This window comes from Drosophila subobscura, chromosome E (genome assembly GCF_008121235.1).
Source record: "Drosophila subobscura isolate 14011-0131.10 chromosome E, UCBerk_Dsub_1.0, whole genome shotgun sequence".
In the NCBI taxonomy this organism is placed as follows: Eukaryota; Metazoa; Arthropoda; class Insecta; order Diptera; family Drosophilidae; genus Drosophila; species Drosophila subobscura.
Genome location: NC_048531.1, coordinates 3,790,958 through 3,803,234, shown reverse-complemented (window position 1 = coordinate 3,803,234; position 12,277 = coordinate 3,790,958). Strand labels below are relative to the sequence as shown.

At 48.6% G+C, this 12,277-nt stretch overlaps 1 protein-coding gene across 2 annotated transcripts; it reads left to right on the top strand.

Moving 5' to 3' along the window:
• Window positions 1–256: 256 nt before the first annotated feature.
• LOC117891275 (organic cation transporter protein) lies at window positions 257–4,882 on the top strand. 2 transcript variants are annotated; one of them, XM_034796652.1, is made up of 4 exons: window positions 257–296; window positions 3,073–3,516; window positions 3,578–3,721; window positions 3,777–4,882. In XM_034796652.1, exons 2-4 carry the CDS (start codon window positions 3,089–3,091, stop codon window positions 4,747–4,749), a joined length of 1,545 nt encoding a protein of 514 aa, XP_034652543.1. In that variant the 5' UTR covers window positions 257–296; window positions 3,073–3,088; the 3' UTR covers window positions 4,750–4,882. The 2 variants fall into 2 exon arrangements, with proteins under 2 accessions (XP_034652543.1, XP_034652542.1); XM_034796651.1 differs by lacking the exon at window positions 257–296 and adding an exon at window positions 1,816–1,952.
• Window positions 4,883–12,277: the final 7,395 nt, after the last annotated feature.

Genomic DNA, 12,277 nt, shown 5'->3' with positions numbered 1-12,277 from the left:
CTTAATCAAAGAGGATTTAGAGAAGGCAACCAAGAGACAGGGCCAGAACCAGGGCCAAAAGCGTTGACGCGGCGCTTTGTTTCTAGCCGCATACCCTGGAAGCAAACTGCTGTCGGCATTTACCCACTTACAGTTGGAAGACCTTGACAGGTAGATGGCTGGATAGTTCAGCAGGTAGTTGAAGGTATTTTGCACCTGTCTTAGGGGTAGTAGATCGTCGGACCATTTGATTTTGTTTCAGTTGAAAGCAAACCGTTTGCCGGGTGTGTCGTATCAGTGCTCAAAGGATATTCAGAGTAAGTAACTCCATTCCCAGGGTAACTTCTAGTCGTGTACTGCCAGCTAGACATGTTCTTACTTGGGTTTTAACTACATATTACAAGCATTTTTATTTCGCTAAGCGTTGCTCATAGTTTTTGGTGCGCTTTTTCATTTCCACTCCTGGCTGCTCGCTCCCTCTTCTTCGGTCTGTGCCACATAACCGACCTTAAATAGTGGCAAAGACATTTCACAGACGCTGCCGCTCTGCCGCTCTGCCGCTCTTGGCCTTTGCTGCATTTGTCAATTTACTACGAGTCGAAAGGGGCGTGGCAGCGCATAAAAGTGAAATATGTGAGCGCTGAGTTGGCAATGTTCGTATGAATTGGCCAAGTTGCGGGCTGCTGTGGCTGCTGTTCGCTTTATGAATTTCTTTATGGCCAAACCTATAAAATATTGTGATTGTGCAGCATGGAGGAGCATGTGGAGAGGCGAACCCAAGAGCAGTTGAAATTAAATGCTCGTTGCTTGATTTGTTTTGGCCCCGCGCCCCCCCACTACCAAAGTGGATATTCAATGCCACAGCTACAAAACTGGCTTCCACTCGAGCCTCGACATCCACTCTGCTGGACGGTGGCCCGCAATTACAGCAGAAAAGCCGCAAAAAGCTGTCCCAAAACATTTTTTGGCATTGCAGCACATTTTTGGGCATTTTGCCCTGTAATCCTTTTGTGTGCTAATTGGAGCATGCTAGAACCGTAAATACCCCACTCGACCTAGCCCAACGTTCAGGAGTGGCACTGAAATCGGCTTAGGCCTGCCACTTGTCAGAGTGAATATTAAAATGTGCATTTTAAATGCACCAATTTAGTGGGATTTACCTGTCATGCTTCTGATGGTATTTGGCTCTATTTCACAGATAAAATCTCTTCGCTGGCTTCCGCCAAAAGCCATGGGGACTTATTTTAGGTTGTGATTCTATGGCGAAGAGCTGCACATCAGTGACTAGTAACCATGGAAGTAGAGTTGAAACTGATTAGAACTGGTCTTTGGTTTGTGCCATTCCCAAGAACATTATCCATAGTTCCTAGTTCAAATCATTCACATCTCCGCGTTGCTTTGTTTTTGTTTTCCCGTATCGAGTCGAATGTTTATCCACGCATCTGCCAAACGCGTGCTCAAATGATGAACGACTGATGGTCAGTCGTGTGCTTAGGTGTTGGGTGTGGGACTGATTCTAATTTCTGTGCCGTGCTCGAACATCGATACTTGTTTGTGTGCCGTTGTTTACCCAAATGATCGTGACAGTAGCTGCGAAAATAGCCAAAAATAAATACTCAACAGAGATGTATCTATCCGATAAGATAATAACCCCCGGCAGTGTAGGAAAATTTCACAGCTTCATCTACGCGCATCTATGTGTGAGTCGGGGAATCTGTTGTGGCACACTCGTAACTTAGCGATTATCACTTTTCGCCTGCCTTATCAGGCAAGACTAAAGTACACTTGACGAGTGTTTAGTGTTTAGTAGCTGCTGCTCCCCACTCATTGATTGTGAGACACTGAGGCTGTCCAGACGTGGCTCCGTGCCATAACAAATCTCTCCAGACATCTAACGTGTGGCAAGCCCCCAAACAATTGGAACATTTACACAACAAACGAAAGGGAATAGCAGACAGACTCCACAGATCGAAGTGAGTATTTATATTGGTTGCTGCATGATCTCCAGAGATTTGATTATTTTTTACAAACATTTTTATTCGATTTTGTGTGTACATTTTTCGGCTGCGATCGATCATGTTGCGATCACATTATAATGCAGAGAGCGTGCTGTTGGCCGTCGTATGGTTTGGTTCATTGATTGGGCATCCAATTTGCATATATAATTTATTTGCAATTGTTGTGACATTTTGCCAGCCAGTCAGCCAGCCAGCCAGCCAGCTGATGATTGCGCAAAGAGAGACTTCTCTCTCTCTGGTGGCCAGACAGGTTGCCGTTGCCGTGGGAACTTGTTGTGTCGATCTGGCGACAAATCTCAGTATTTAAACTCTCTTTCTCTCTCTCTCTCTCTCTCCCTCTCTGTGCAACTTTCACTGGCTGTGGCTCAGCGTTTCCTTAATTAAGCCATCGAAATGGTTAGCTGGGACTCTGGGTTGCGGTGCCGCTATCTGCCAGCAGACAATGGCTTAATCTGCCAGCTAGATCCGAGTATCTGCCCTGGTCCCGGGGCGCACCTTCCACCAATTAATGAAGCAACCGACTTCATTTACCTACTTAAAGAGTAAAAGTTTGGCCTGGCCTTTTGCTGACAATTGGCAATGGAGCTGGAGCTGGAGCTGCAGCTTTAGCTGAAGACGAGGCAGAGATTACTCCTATTTTCTAAATGCCACTTGGCGGCTCTCCTCTTTGCCGCTCTGTTCCTTCCACTTGTCACTTGGGTTAGAGGCTGCTGCTGCCCCAGTGATCCGCTTCTCTGGTGCTCCAGTGGAGTGCTCCAAGCCATTCGCTCGCTCTCGGCAAACCGGTTAAGCGGTTAAGCGGTTACCCGCCATCCGATCCGATCTCGCCATCTACTGGGGGGCACCCAGTAATATTTTCACGCCAGTCTGCGGTCCACGTCCAGCAACGCTCGATATGTCCAATTTGTGCTAGAGAGCCGGACAAATATTTGAGAAAGTCTGCCCTGCCTCCAACGACAAACCAACTCTCCCCTCTCCCCCTGGTTCGAGTTAGTTGCCAACGTAGCTTGCTGGCCTACACAGTCAGAAAACGAATCCAATTTCCTAAATCACAACTTATTTTTCTTTTCCTTAGAGACACTTATTCTGCGATGGCGAAGGAACCCAAGGAGCCCCCGCCACCAGCAGCAGCTGCTGCTGCGCAGCCAAAACCCAAATATGAGCCGCGTCCGGTGGAGAAGGTGAAGGATCCGATCATCTCACAGATCGGTGACTTTCGTCGCTACCAGCTCTTCTTTTTCTTCATCGTCGTGCTGTGTAAATTCGGCACTGGGTGGCACACCCTCGCCCACATATTCCTTGCCGCCCCCACGCCCCTCAAGTGCCTCACGCCCAATGTGACGGACGCGTGCAGCAAGGACTGCAACCAGACAGAGTTCAACACGACAGTCTTCAAGACGACCATCATCACGGAGTGGAATCTCACCTGCGACAAGCAATCGCTGGCCAGCCTCTCCCAGTCCATCGTCATGCTGGGCATCATGATCGGTGGCATGTCCTTTGGCATGATAGCAGATCGGTGAGTAATCACAAAGGGCAAGCGCTTATCGATTTGCTAATCGAACCTCTTTCGTTTACAGTTGGGGCCGACGTCCGGCGTTTCTTTTGTGCTGCTTTATGCAGCTGTTCACCGGACTAATTGTCTGCGCTTCGCCGTACTTTTGGTTCTACTGCTTGTTCCGGTTTCTGGTGGCCGTCGCCACCGGCGGCACCATGACTGTCAGGTGGGTTTTTGACTTCGCTTAAGCCTTTTCTAGCCTCAAGCCTTACCCACTTTAGCTTTGTGCTGCTCATGGAGATCATTGGACCCAAGAAGCGGGAGCTCATTGGCATCCTCTATCAGATTCCGTTCAACATTGGCCACGCCTCGCTGTCGCTGTTCGCCTTTTACATACGCGAGTGGCGCTGGTTCCAGTTCAGCGTGACGATCTTCTCGGTGATATTTGTGATCTACATCTGGCTGGTGCCGGAGTCACCGCGCTGGCTCTTCACCACGGGCCGCGTGGACAAGAGCGTCAAGGTGCTGGAGCGCATTGCCCGGCACAATCGAGCTCCGACCGACACCATCAAGCAGGAAATGGAGGCCGCGCACCAGGTGCTGGCCAGTCGCCAGCCAACGAAGAAGGGCAACGTCGTCGATCTCTTCCGCACCCCGTACATGCGCCTGAAGACCATCTGCATGGCCAACGATTGGCTGGTCGTCTGCATGGTCTACTACGGCACGGCCCAGTACATTGCCAAGCTGGGCGGAGACATCTTCCTGAACGTGCTGATCGCCGCTCTCCTGGGCATACCCGGCACCCTGCTCTGCGTTGTGTTGACCAAGTACTTGGGCCGCAAGATGACCATGATGCTGTCCAATGGACTGAGTGCCTGCGGGCTGCTGCTGCTCGTCTTCCTGTACAAGTCCACCCAGTTGGTGCAGGTGATGTGCGCCACATTGGGCCTGTTCGGGGCATCCATTACCTTCCCGAACGTATACCTGTACGGCGCTGAGCTCTTCCCCACCGTGGTGCGATCGAACGGCATGGGCCTGTGCTCAATGGTGGGCCGCATTGGCGGCCTCCTTGCGCCCATGATCTGTGAGTTGGATTCCTATGGCGCTTGGATTACGCCGCTCGTCTTTGGTGTCTTCTCCGTGCTGGCCATGCTGGGCACAATCTTCTTGCCGGAGACGCGTGGCATGCCGCTGCCGGAGACACTGGAGGATGGCGAATCCTTTGGCCGCAAGTCGCCCAAGGCACAGTCCTAGTTCCCTGCCATTCTCTCAGTGCAAACAACAAACAAAAATCTCAAACCGAAATACCCGACTGGACCAACTTGCGCCATTAACCGCGCTCAAAAATTAATAAATTTCATTTGAATTAAAGATTTGTGCAGCTTGATATGTCAGTCAGAGTTAAGTGCAGTCCCAAGACCCAGTCCCAGTTCCCAATTCCAAAATCCCCAATCCCCAGTCCACAGAGCCAGAGACACCTCCAAGCCTCCTTTCGTGTTTGGCCAAAACAAAACAAAACCAAAAGCAACAGCAACAAAAAATTGAAAAATCTAGCAAAATGCAAAAGGTAATTACCGTAAAATAACTTCCATTTCGTGATTATTAAAACTGGGTTAGCAGCCCGAATTCGGGGTACTCCATGACACTGCCAACTGCCAACTGGCGACTGGCGACTGGTTAATGCGATCTCCACTGCAACTGACTGGCGTTTGCCTCTTTTATTTTTAATGTCGTGGTTGCAATTTTCGGCCAAAAGGTAATGGCAGCTAAATGGGAACTTTGCATGTGAGAGTCCATCGATAGCCAGCCAAAACTTTCCTGAATTTCAACGTTGAGTAAACCTTTATTGTAAGTCGCCTGGAATGTCATTCGATGCCGTTGCATTAGGTCACTTCTGCGCTGCTGTCCATAACAATTATCGGGCAGCATCTCATCACACCATCTACAACTGCCTGCAGCTCTGGAGCTGACCTTGACAAGAGAGCGAGCGAGAAAACCGGCTGAGAAATGGCTGAAAAAGGCACTCAAGGTTAATATTCATTGTCAACATTGGGCACGCCTCATTTATATGCAACACTCGCGGTCAGTTTGCCTGTCCACTGACTCCCAGTCAAATGTCAGGCCAGACCAGAGTCGCCACTCGACCAGTCGGACACTTGGCTACAAGCAGCGGCACTCATCCTTCGATGTACCATCGCCACTCAGCCTGAAGCTGCTGCACTGGCTGTGGCTCTTGCTGTTGCAGTTGCAGCTCAGTGAAGCCGGCGGCTCACTCAATCAGATTCGGACTCTGGACTCTGACACGGACTACGACTCGGAGTCGGAGTCCAGATCGGCTGCGGACTGGGGCGAGTTTTTAGCGTCTTCAGCGCTTGGCAGCTTGTCATGTCAGACGTACGAAAACTGTCAGAATTCGAGGAGTTGTCTGCCCCGCAGTTGCCTGCCCTGCCCTGCCACCAACTGAAGACCCCGACGACTGCCGCTGCCGGCGTCGCATACTTAATCAGCGGCGGCGCGTCTTAGTGATAATTACCAGACATTTTTGCAGCTCAACGATGCCGCTGCCCCTCCTGTGGATGTTGGCTGTTCGCTGTTGTTTAATGAATTACAAGTGCCGCGCTTACATGTTGTGCCCTGTTAATTATTCATTGGGCACTGCTCCTGCTCATGATCCTCCTCCTTCACAGCCCAAACAATTTGTAGAGACGCACCATACAAATAAATCGTTTCAGCATCCAAAATGCGAAAAACTGCGACACCGAAGCTGACAGGAACACTGCCCCAACACTGACTCCTTTCTCCTGTTGCTCCTTTGCTGCTCGTGGCACATTAATTAGCCAGCAACACAAACTAAGAGAGTGAAAGTGTCCGTTTGCCACAGCTGATAACTAACCATTTTACTTATGACCAAATGGTTATGTCAGGCAGTCGTAGAGCTTTGAGGATTAGCCAAAAGCAAAAGCTGACACTTGCACAGAGTGGAAAAAGGAAGACTCAAAAGCGGCACAAAGCAGCAACAGGCCCCGTTTAGGTTCAAAAGAAGCCAACCGACAAAAGACCCGTCTCTGGCTATGGCTGGGCGATCATTATCTAAGCCGCATATCCATTTGCGATTACCGAGGAGCAGCCTGAGCAGCAGCAGCTGGATGGAGCTTGAGGATGAGGCTGAATCGTGGGAGTCTCTCTGGAGCTGTGAGTCTCCGACTCCAGACTCTTGGGGTTTGTGGCGACGGCAGACGTGGGCGCATAAAAACAGACAAATGTCAAAATGACGCGCTTTGTTGTTTATCATTTTTACCGCAAGCCGCAACAGGGGGCTTGAGGGAGAGGGAGCCGCTGGAGATTGGCGGGGCTATAAAGCCAGCAGCAAAATGCAATTAGTATTCAAATGTAGACGCGCCAACGAGCACGATGCCAAAACGAGTCATCATCAGCTGTGGAACTTCTACTTGGACAACGACACTGGGCACTCGGCTGTCTGACTCTGTGAGGCGGCCAAAAGAGAGGCTCTTTACATTGCTGAAAAATGTCTAGGCTTTTGTGGCTCAGAATTCGCCGTAATTTAGCGCACGCATTTTGCATTTTAAGTATGTCGCGATGACTATGTCTCCCCAGGTCCCCACTTCTGATTAATTCCTTAGCTCTGGCTCGGGCTCTGGCTCGGGCTCTGGCTCGGGCTCGGGTTCGGGCGCTACAGATTCGTTTGACTAATTGCGGCTTAAGGTGGGGCCTGGCCGGCCTCTGCTCTTGCCGTTGAGGATTCCATGGAACACCTTATCGGCCCGCAATTAAACGTGCCTTGCCGTGCCGTCCAGTCAAACGATTTAATGTATGATTTCTTTCAAATCATATCTACGTGACTCTGTGACTCTCAACCTTATCAGCATGACCAGGCCGCGACTTCATCTGGATTGCCATCTCTTACCGCACACCGCACCCCGCACCCTGCCCCTGTCCCATCTCGAGCTGCAAACTCATTAATGACAGAAACCACGGGCGGCCGGCCTCTCAGATGATTCAATATGGCTGCAAGTTGCATATTAAGCAGCTAGGAGCTAGTCCCGTCATCGAATATGGTTGCCACAGGCAAACAGCCCTGGCACCAGCCGCAGCCCCGCATCCATGCCAACATTTTCTGTTATATAACCATAAATATCAACAAAAATAAAAAAACAAGGAAAAAGGAGAAGAAAAACATTACAAAAAGCAACACAAAATGTGTCGTGGGCGCTATCAAACGGCTCCACGGACAGATCCAAACAGTTGTAAAATTAACAACCGAGTTATGACAACTGCCAGCAATTAAAATTGACAATTGATATGACAGACGGGCGGGCTGGGCTGGGCTGACTGAATGGCAAGGAGAGAGCGACGTGAATGACTATTTACAATAAAAACGCATTGAATCGTCGAGTATTGGATGACTGCGTGACTGACTGACTGTCCAGGGGAGTGGTTCGCTTTGTGTGGGCGCAGGCTGTGCGAAGCATTACAGGATGTTTGAAATGCAACAAAGCGAAATCATGTATCTGCACTCAAATAGGTTTTAAATGATCGATTAAAACTTAAAAATTATGATTTACTAAGTTAAATTGAGAGCAGAATAAAGTATAAACCCGTTAAAATTAAAAAATCAGCAAAAAGTTGTTTCACATGATTATTTTCAGTAGTTTTGCACTGAACGAAAGCGAAAGTTGGTGTCAGGGTCGCAGCTCTGTTAGCTCGCTGATGAATAAACATGACGCTATTAGCGACACTGGAGAATTGATTCTTTCACTGTTAGCTCGCGCTCTTGTGATAAATCTCTGCTGGATCGCTGCTGCATTAACAGCAGCAACTAACAGCATTCCATCGCTGTTAGCTCGCGCTCTTGTGATCTTTCGCTGTTAGCCGCGCAGTTCAAATAACAGCAGCCACACAGTGCAATTAACAGCAGCCGCTTTAGCGACAACACAGAATTGGTTCGTTCTCTGTTGGCTCGCTCGCTTGTGCTCTTTCGCTGTTAGCTGCAAGCAACCATAACGAGACTTCACTTGATTACCCCAGAGGCCAGGTACCAATTACAACAACAGCTGATAGCAGCTGTAAACATACATTTTTATGACAACAAATGACATGTACATTCATTTGTACATTTATTTGATATTTTGACTATTTCATATGCTAAAACTATCGATAATATTCTCCAATTTCGACTCCCCGTTATTATCTTCATCAGAATGTGGCACGAAACGTCACATCCTTTTGGTGTGTGTTTTGTTCGTTCTCCCAGGACTGCCGCACACGTCAGCCAGTTATCAGAAAACTGCATCTTTATAGCCCTCCTGTACGCCGCTGCACGTAACTTTTAATTGTGAAATCCCGCTGTATGTTGCTGCTGCCTGCTGCCCAAAATGTAATTGCAGCAATTTGTGGCAGATCTACACGAACTGCGGCCAGTTAGGTCGGTTGCATGGAAAGCCATTTACGTTGCACAAATATGACAATTGGCGGCATTATTAAATTGTGCTACGTGCGCTAAATCTGCCGACATCACAGGGCAAACATCGAGAGAGAGAGCGACCGAAAAAGGGCACACTACAGCATGGGGAGGGCCAAAACAGGTGAGACACGTTAGAGTACTGTTATTTCCGCTTCCTAGTTCAGCGGCAGCAGGACAGGGGGTCAGGGGGACAGCAGGACAGTTGCTGATAGCGCACTCAATTTGCATTCGGACGTGGAGGAATGGCCAAACCAGGTGGAATGACTGCCAACTGCCAGCCAATTACTTTTTATAACTTTGCTCCTAGCTGGCACTTCAATCTCGCCCAGAAATTGGTTGACAGGCAGATGCGTAGCAGTCGTCGGGCGCCACAAAGAGACCTGCCCAGCCGCCCACACATTAACATAATATTACGAGTGGGCTTTAATTAAAAAAGACCAAAGGCTTGTGCCCGCCAGTATTTTGTCTGTACAAATTTTTTACCCTGTGTGTGTGTGCCCCACAAAGTCGTTGGCCATTCCGTGTGTGAGGAGTTTCCGGCCTGAAGCATTTAAGGCTAGCCATCCGGCAGAGACAATTAAAAACCCTCTGCAGCAGCCCCTTTGCCATTTTATAAGCACAGATTACAGCTACACGTATACGTAACGCACACACACACACACACCTAGAGAGGGGGGTGCCCAGCAGGACACACAACGTGGTCCGATAAGCGGGCCAGGACACCCCATCCCGCACATCCACACATTCGAATGTCTCTGCTATCTGCTCGGTGTTGTGATTTTATGTTGGTCATAGCCGGGTCCTGGTCCTGGTCCTCGTCCCGGTCCCTGATGCTTCCTCCCCCACCCAGCCCCCGCGTCCTTATTGTCCGCTTGTCTCCTTTAATGACATTGCACTGCACTTATTTCGTTTCGACTCCTTTCATTTCTGCCCTTTTCTTGACTCTTTTTTTTCCACTGTTGTGTGGAGCTTCGTTGTGGCTGCTGCCACCTTGTACTCCAGCTTGATGGCCATGGCCGGCTGTTAAACCTTATGATGGCTTAATTTTAGAGTTTTTAAATCGCTTTTGCATTTTCCATACGTCGCCGGTTTTTCTTTACCCTCCCTGCTCCATGCCACCCCATGACAATGTGATTTCGAGGCAAAATCAGTTGCGAATTTGCATGGCAAGGCGGTGGGTTGGACGGTCGATAGGAGAGCTCTAAATGAAGTCATTCCAATGCCGAACCTGAAAACTCCTGAGCAGCAGATTGGCATAGAGCAAGAGACAGGAAGCAATCTCATCTTTAACGGTGGATCATCAAGGGGTTGTCTCAACAGTTTTGTACTTTTTTTTTAACATGAAAATGGGATAGCGAAAATGAGATTTAACTTGCAGTCTGAGGATATTTTTTCGTAATTTTAACCAAAGTTAACAAGAATTCCGAAGCACCAGCTTCGATGTATAAAATTATGCTAACCATATTTTAATTTATGAATTGCTTGGCGGGGAAATAGAAAAGCACATCAGGAAAAGACAAAAGCAGGACCCCCAATTGTAAAACGAAAATGAATTTCTTATGGGGTAAAAGCAATGACTGTAATGGGGAATATCATATCACTCCCAGGAGCTAAGTAATGGCCCACAGCTGAGACCCTAACGTGTCCGAAATGCGCCGAAGAATATCTGAAACTGAATCTGAATGGGAATCGGAATCATCTCAGTGCTGGGCTGTCCCTTGCCCCGCACCGTATAATTTGATACTTCATCAATTTCGAGAAAAACCATTTAGTATGGAAATGAGGCAGAAAAGGGGAAAGTCCACCCAACAAAATGCAAAATCCTGCTCGGCCCTGCCGACGACCATCAAAGCGTGGGGAAAAACACATCAACACATGATATGAGCGGGGGCATAAACACAGAAATCTGAGCTGGAAACTGGGAAAATGTTACTGAAACAGTTTATGGAAATTGGCAAAATTACTCCGTTGCTGCGGGACAATTGCGAAATGGAAATGGAAATGGGAATTTGCATGTGATGAAAAATATGTCTCTGCGGCAAGAACGTTGTAAAATCTGCGGACAAGTCCAAGGATATGGCCGCGAGATACGAGATACAAACTGGCGACAAATGAGCAGAGGAAGTGCATAAGCGGCAACCGGAAGCGGAAGTATTTCACAATTGAAGTTGGGTGTGGAGTCAAATAAGGAGAAGGACTCAGACGGAAACGGAGACGGAGACGAATTGTGGGGCTGTTAACGCATTTACAAGGCTCGGCGACGACGACGACGACGACGACAATGAAATATCGCAAAAGATTATCTGGGGGCAGGCAAAAGGGACATGGACATTTACTTTGCATAATAAGCAGGATTATGGTGGCCCTTCGTCACGGCGCGGCCAAGAAACGAGACGCGCGATGACGTTGACAATTGATTGCCATGGCCATGGAAATGGAGTGGAAAAATATTTCCCGGCTTTCATTCAGCATCCGATAAATAAGCGAGTGAAAAATTTGATTTAAGCATTTGCCACTGCTTCATCATTGTTGTTCATTAGCCCAAGGATTGGCCCAGAGATTTATATGTACACACACATTCCTCCTGCTATTCGTTTTGCCTGCGAATTTCTATCTGACTGCGGGTAATGCTTTTATGCCAGAAATCACTTAGACTTTTGGTCAGCGGAAGTGGCCATAAAATAGCCATGGCGCATCCGCATCCGCAGCAGCAGCTACAGCCACAGCCACGGCCACATTCGCATCCTTGGCCATAAATTCGACTGTGAAATTGAAACTTAAAATGCGTAAAGTATACGCCCGCTCGGCCAACGGACCGGACCGCTCGGACAGCCATGTCTGCGCTGACTTGAAGTGGCCCGAAGAGCAGTCTCAATTTTTATGTGTATTTTATATGCCTACTGTAAATTGCCGGCCATCTTGAGGCACAGTCCTTCTAGCCACAGCAAAGCTCAAAGGCCAGAGGCTGGCACACCATGCCACGCCGCACCGCTTTGCTCCCTCTCTCTCTCTTTGCGGAGAGACGCCAAAAATTCCACGTTCACGTTCGCAATCGTCATAAATCTTATGGCCACATCTTGAATTTATGTTCCTCCTCCCCGCCACTGACAATCCCCGACTCCCGACACCGACACAGACTCCATTGGAGTCCCATCTCCATCTCCAGCTCCAGCTCCATTCTGCGGCTGTGTTTTGTGTTAGATTAGTCAGTCTGGCCATCTGTGGGCGATTTTGGGTATTGATTTTCGGGAGCGCCGCTTATTGAATTTGTTTGCTGGCGAAAGTTTTTTAATCAAAAGT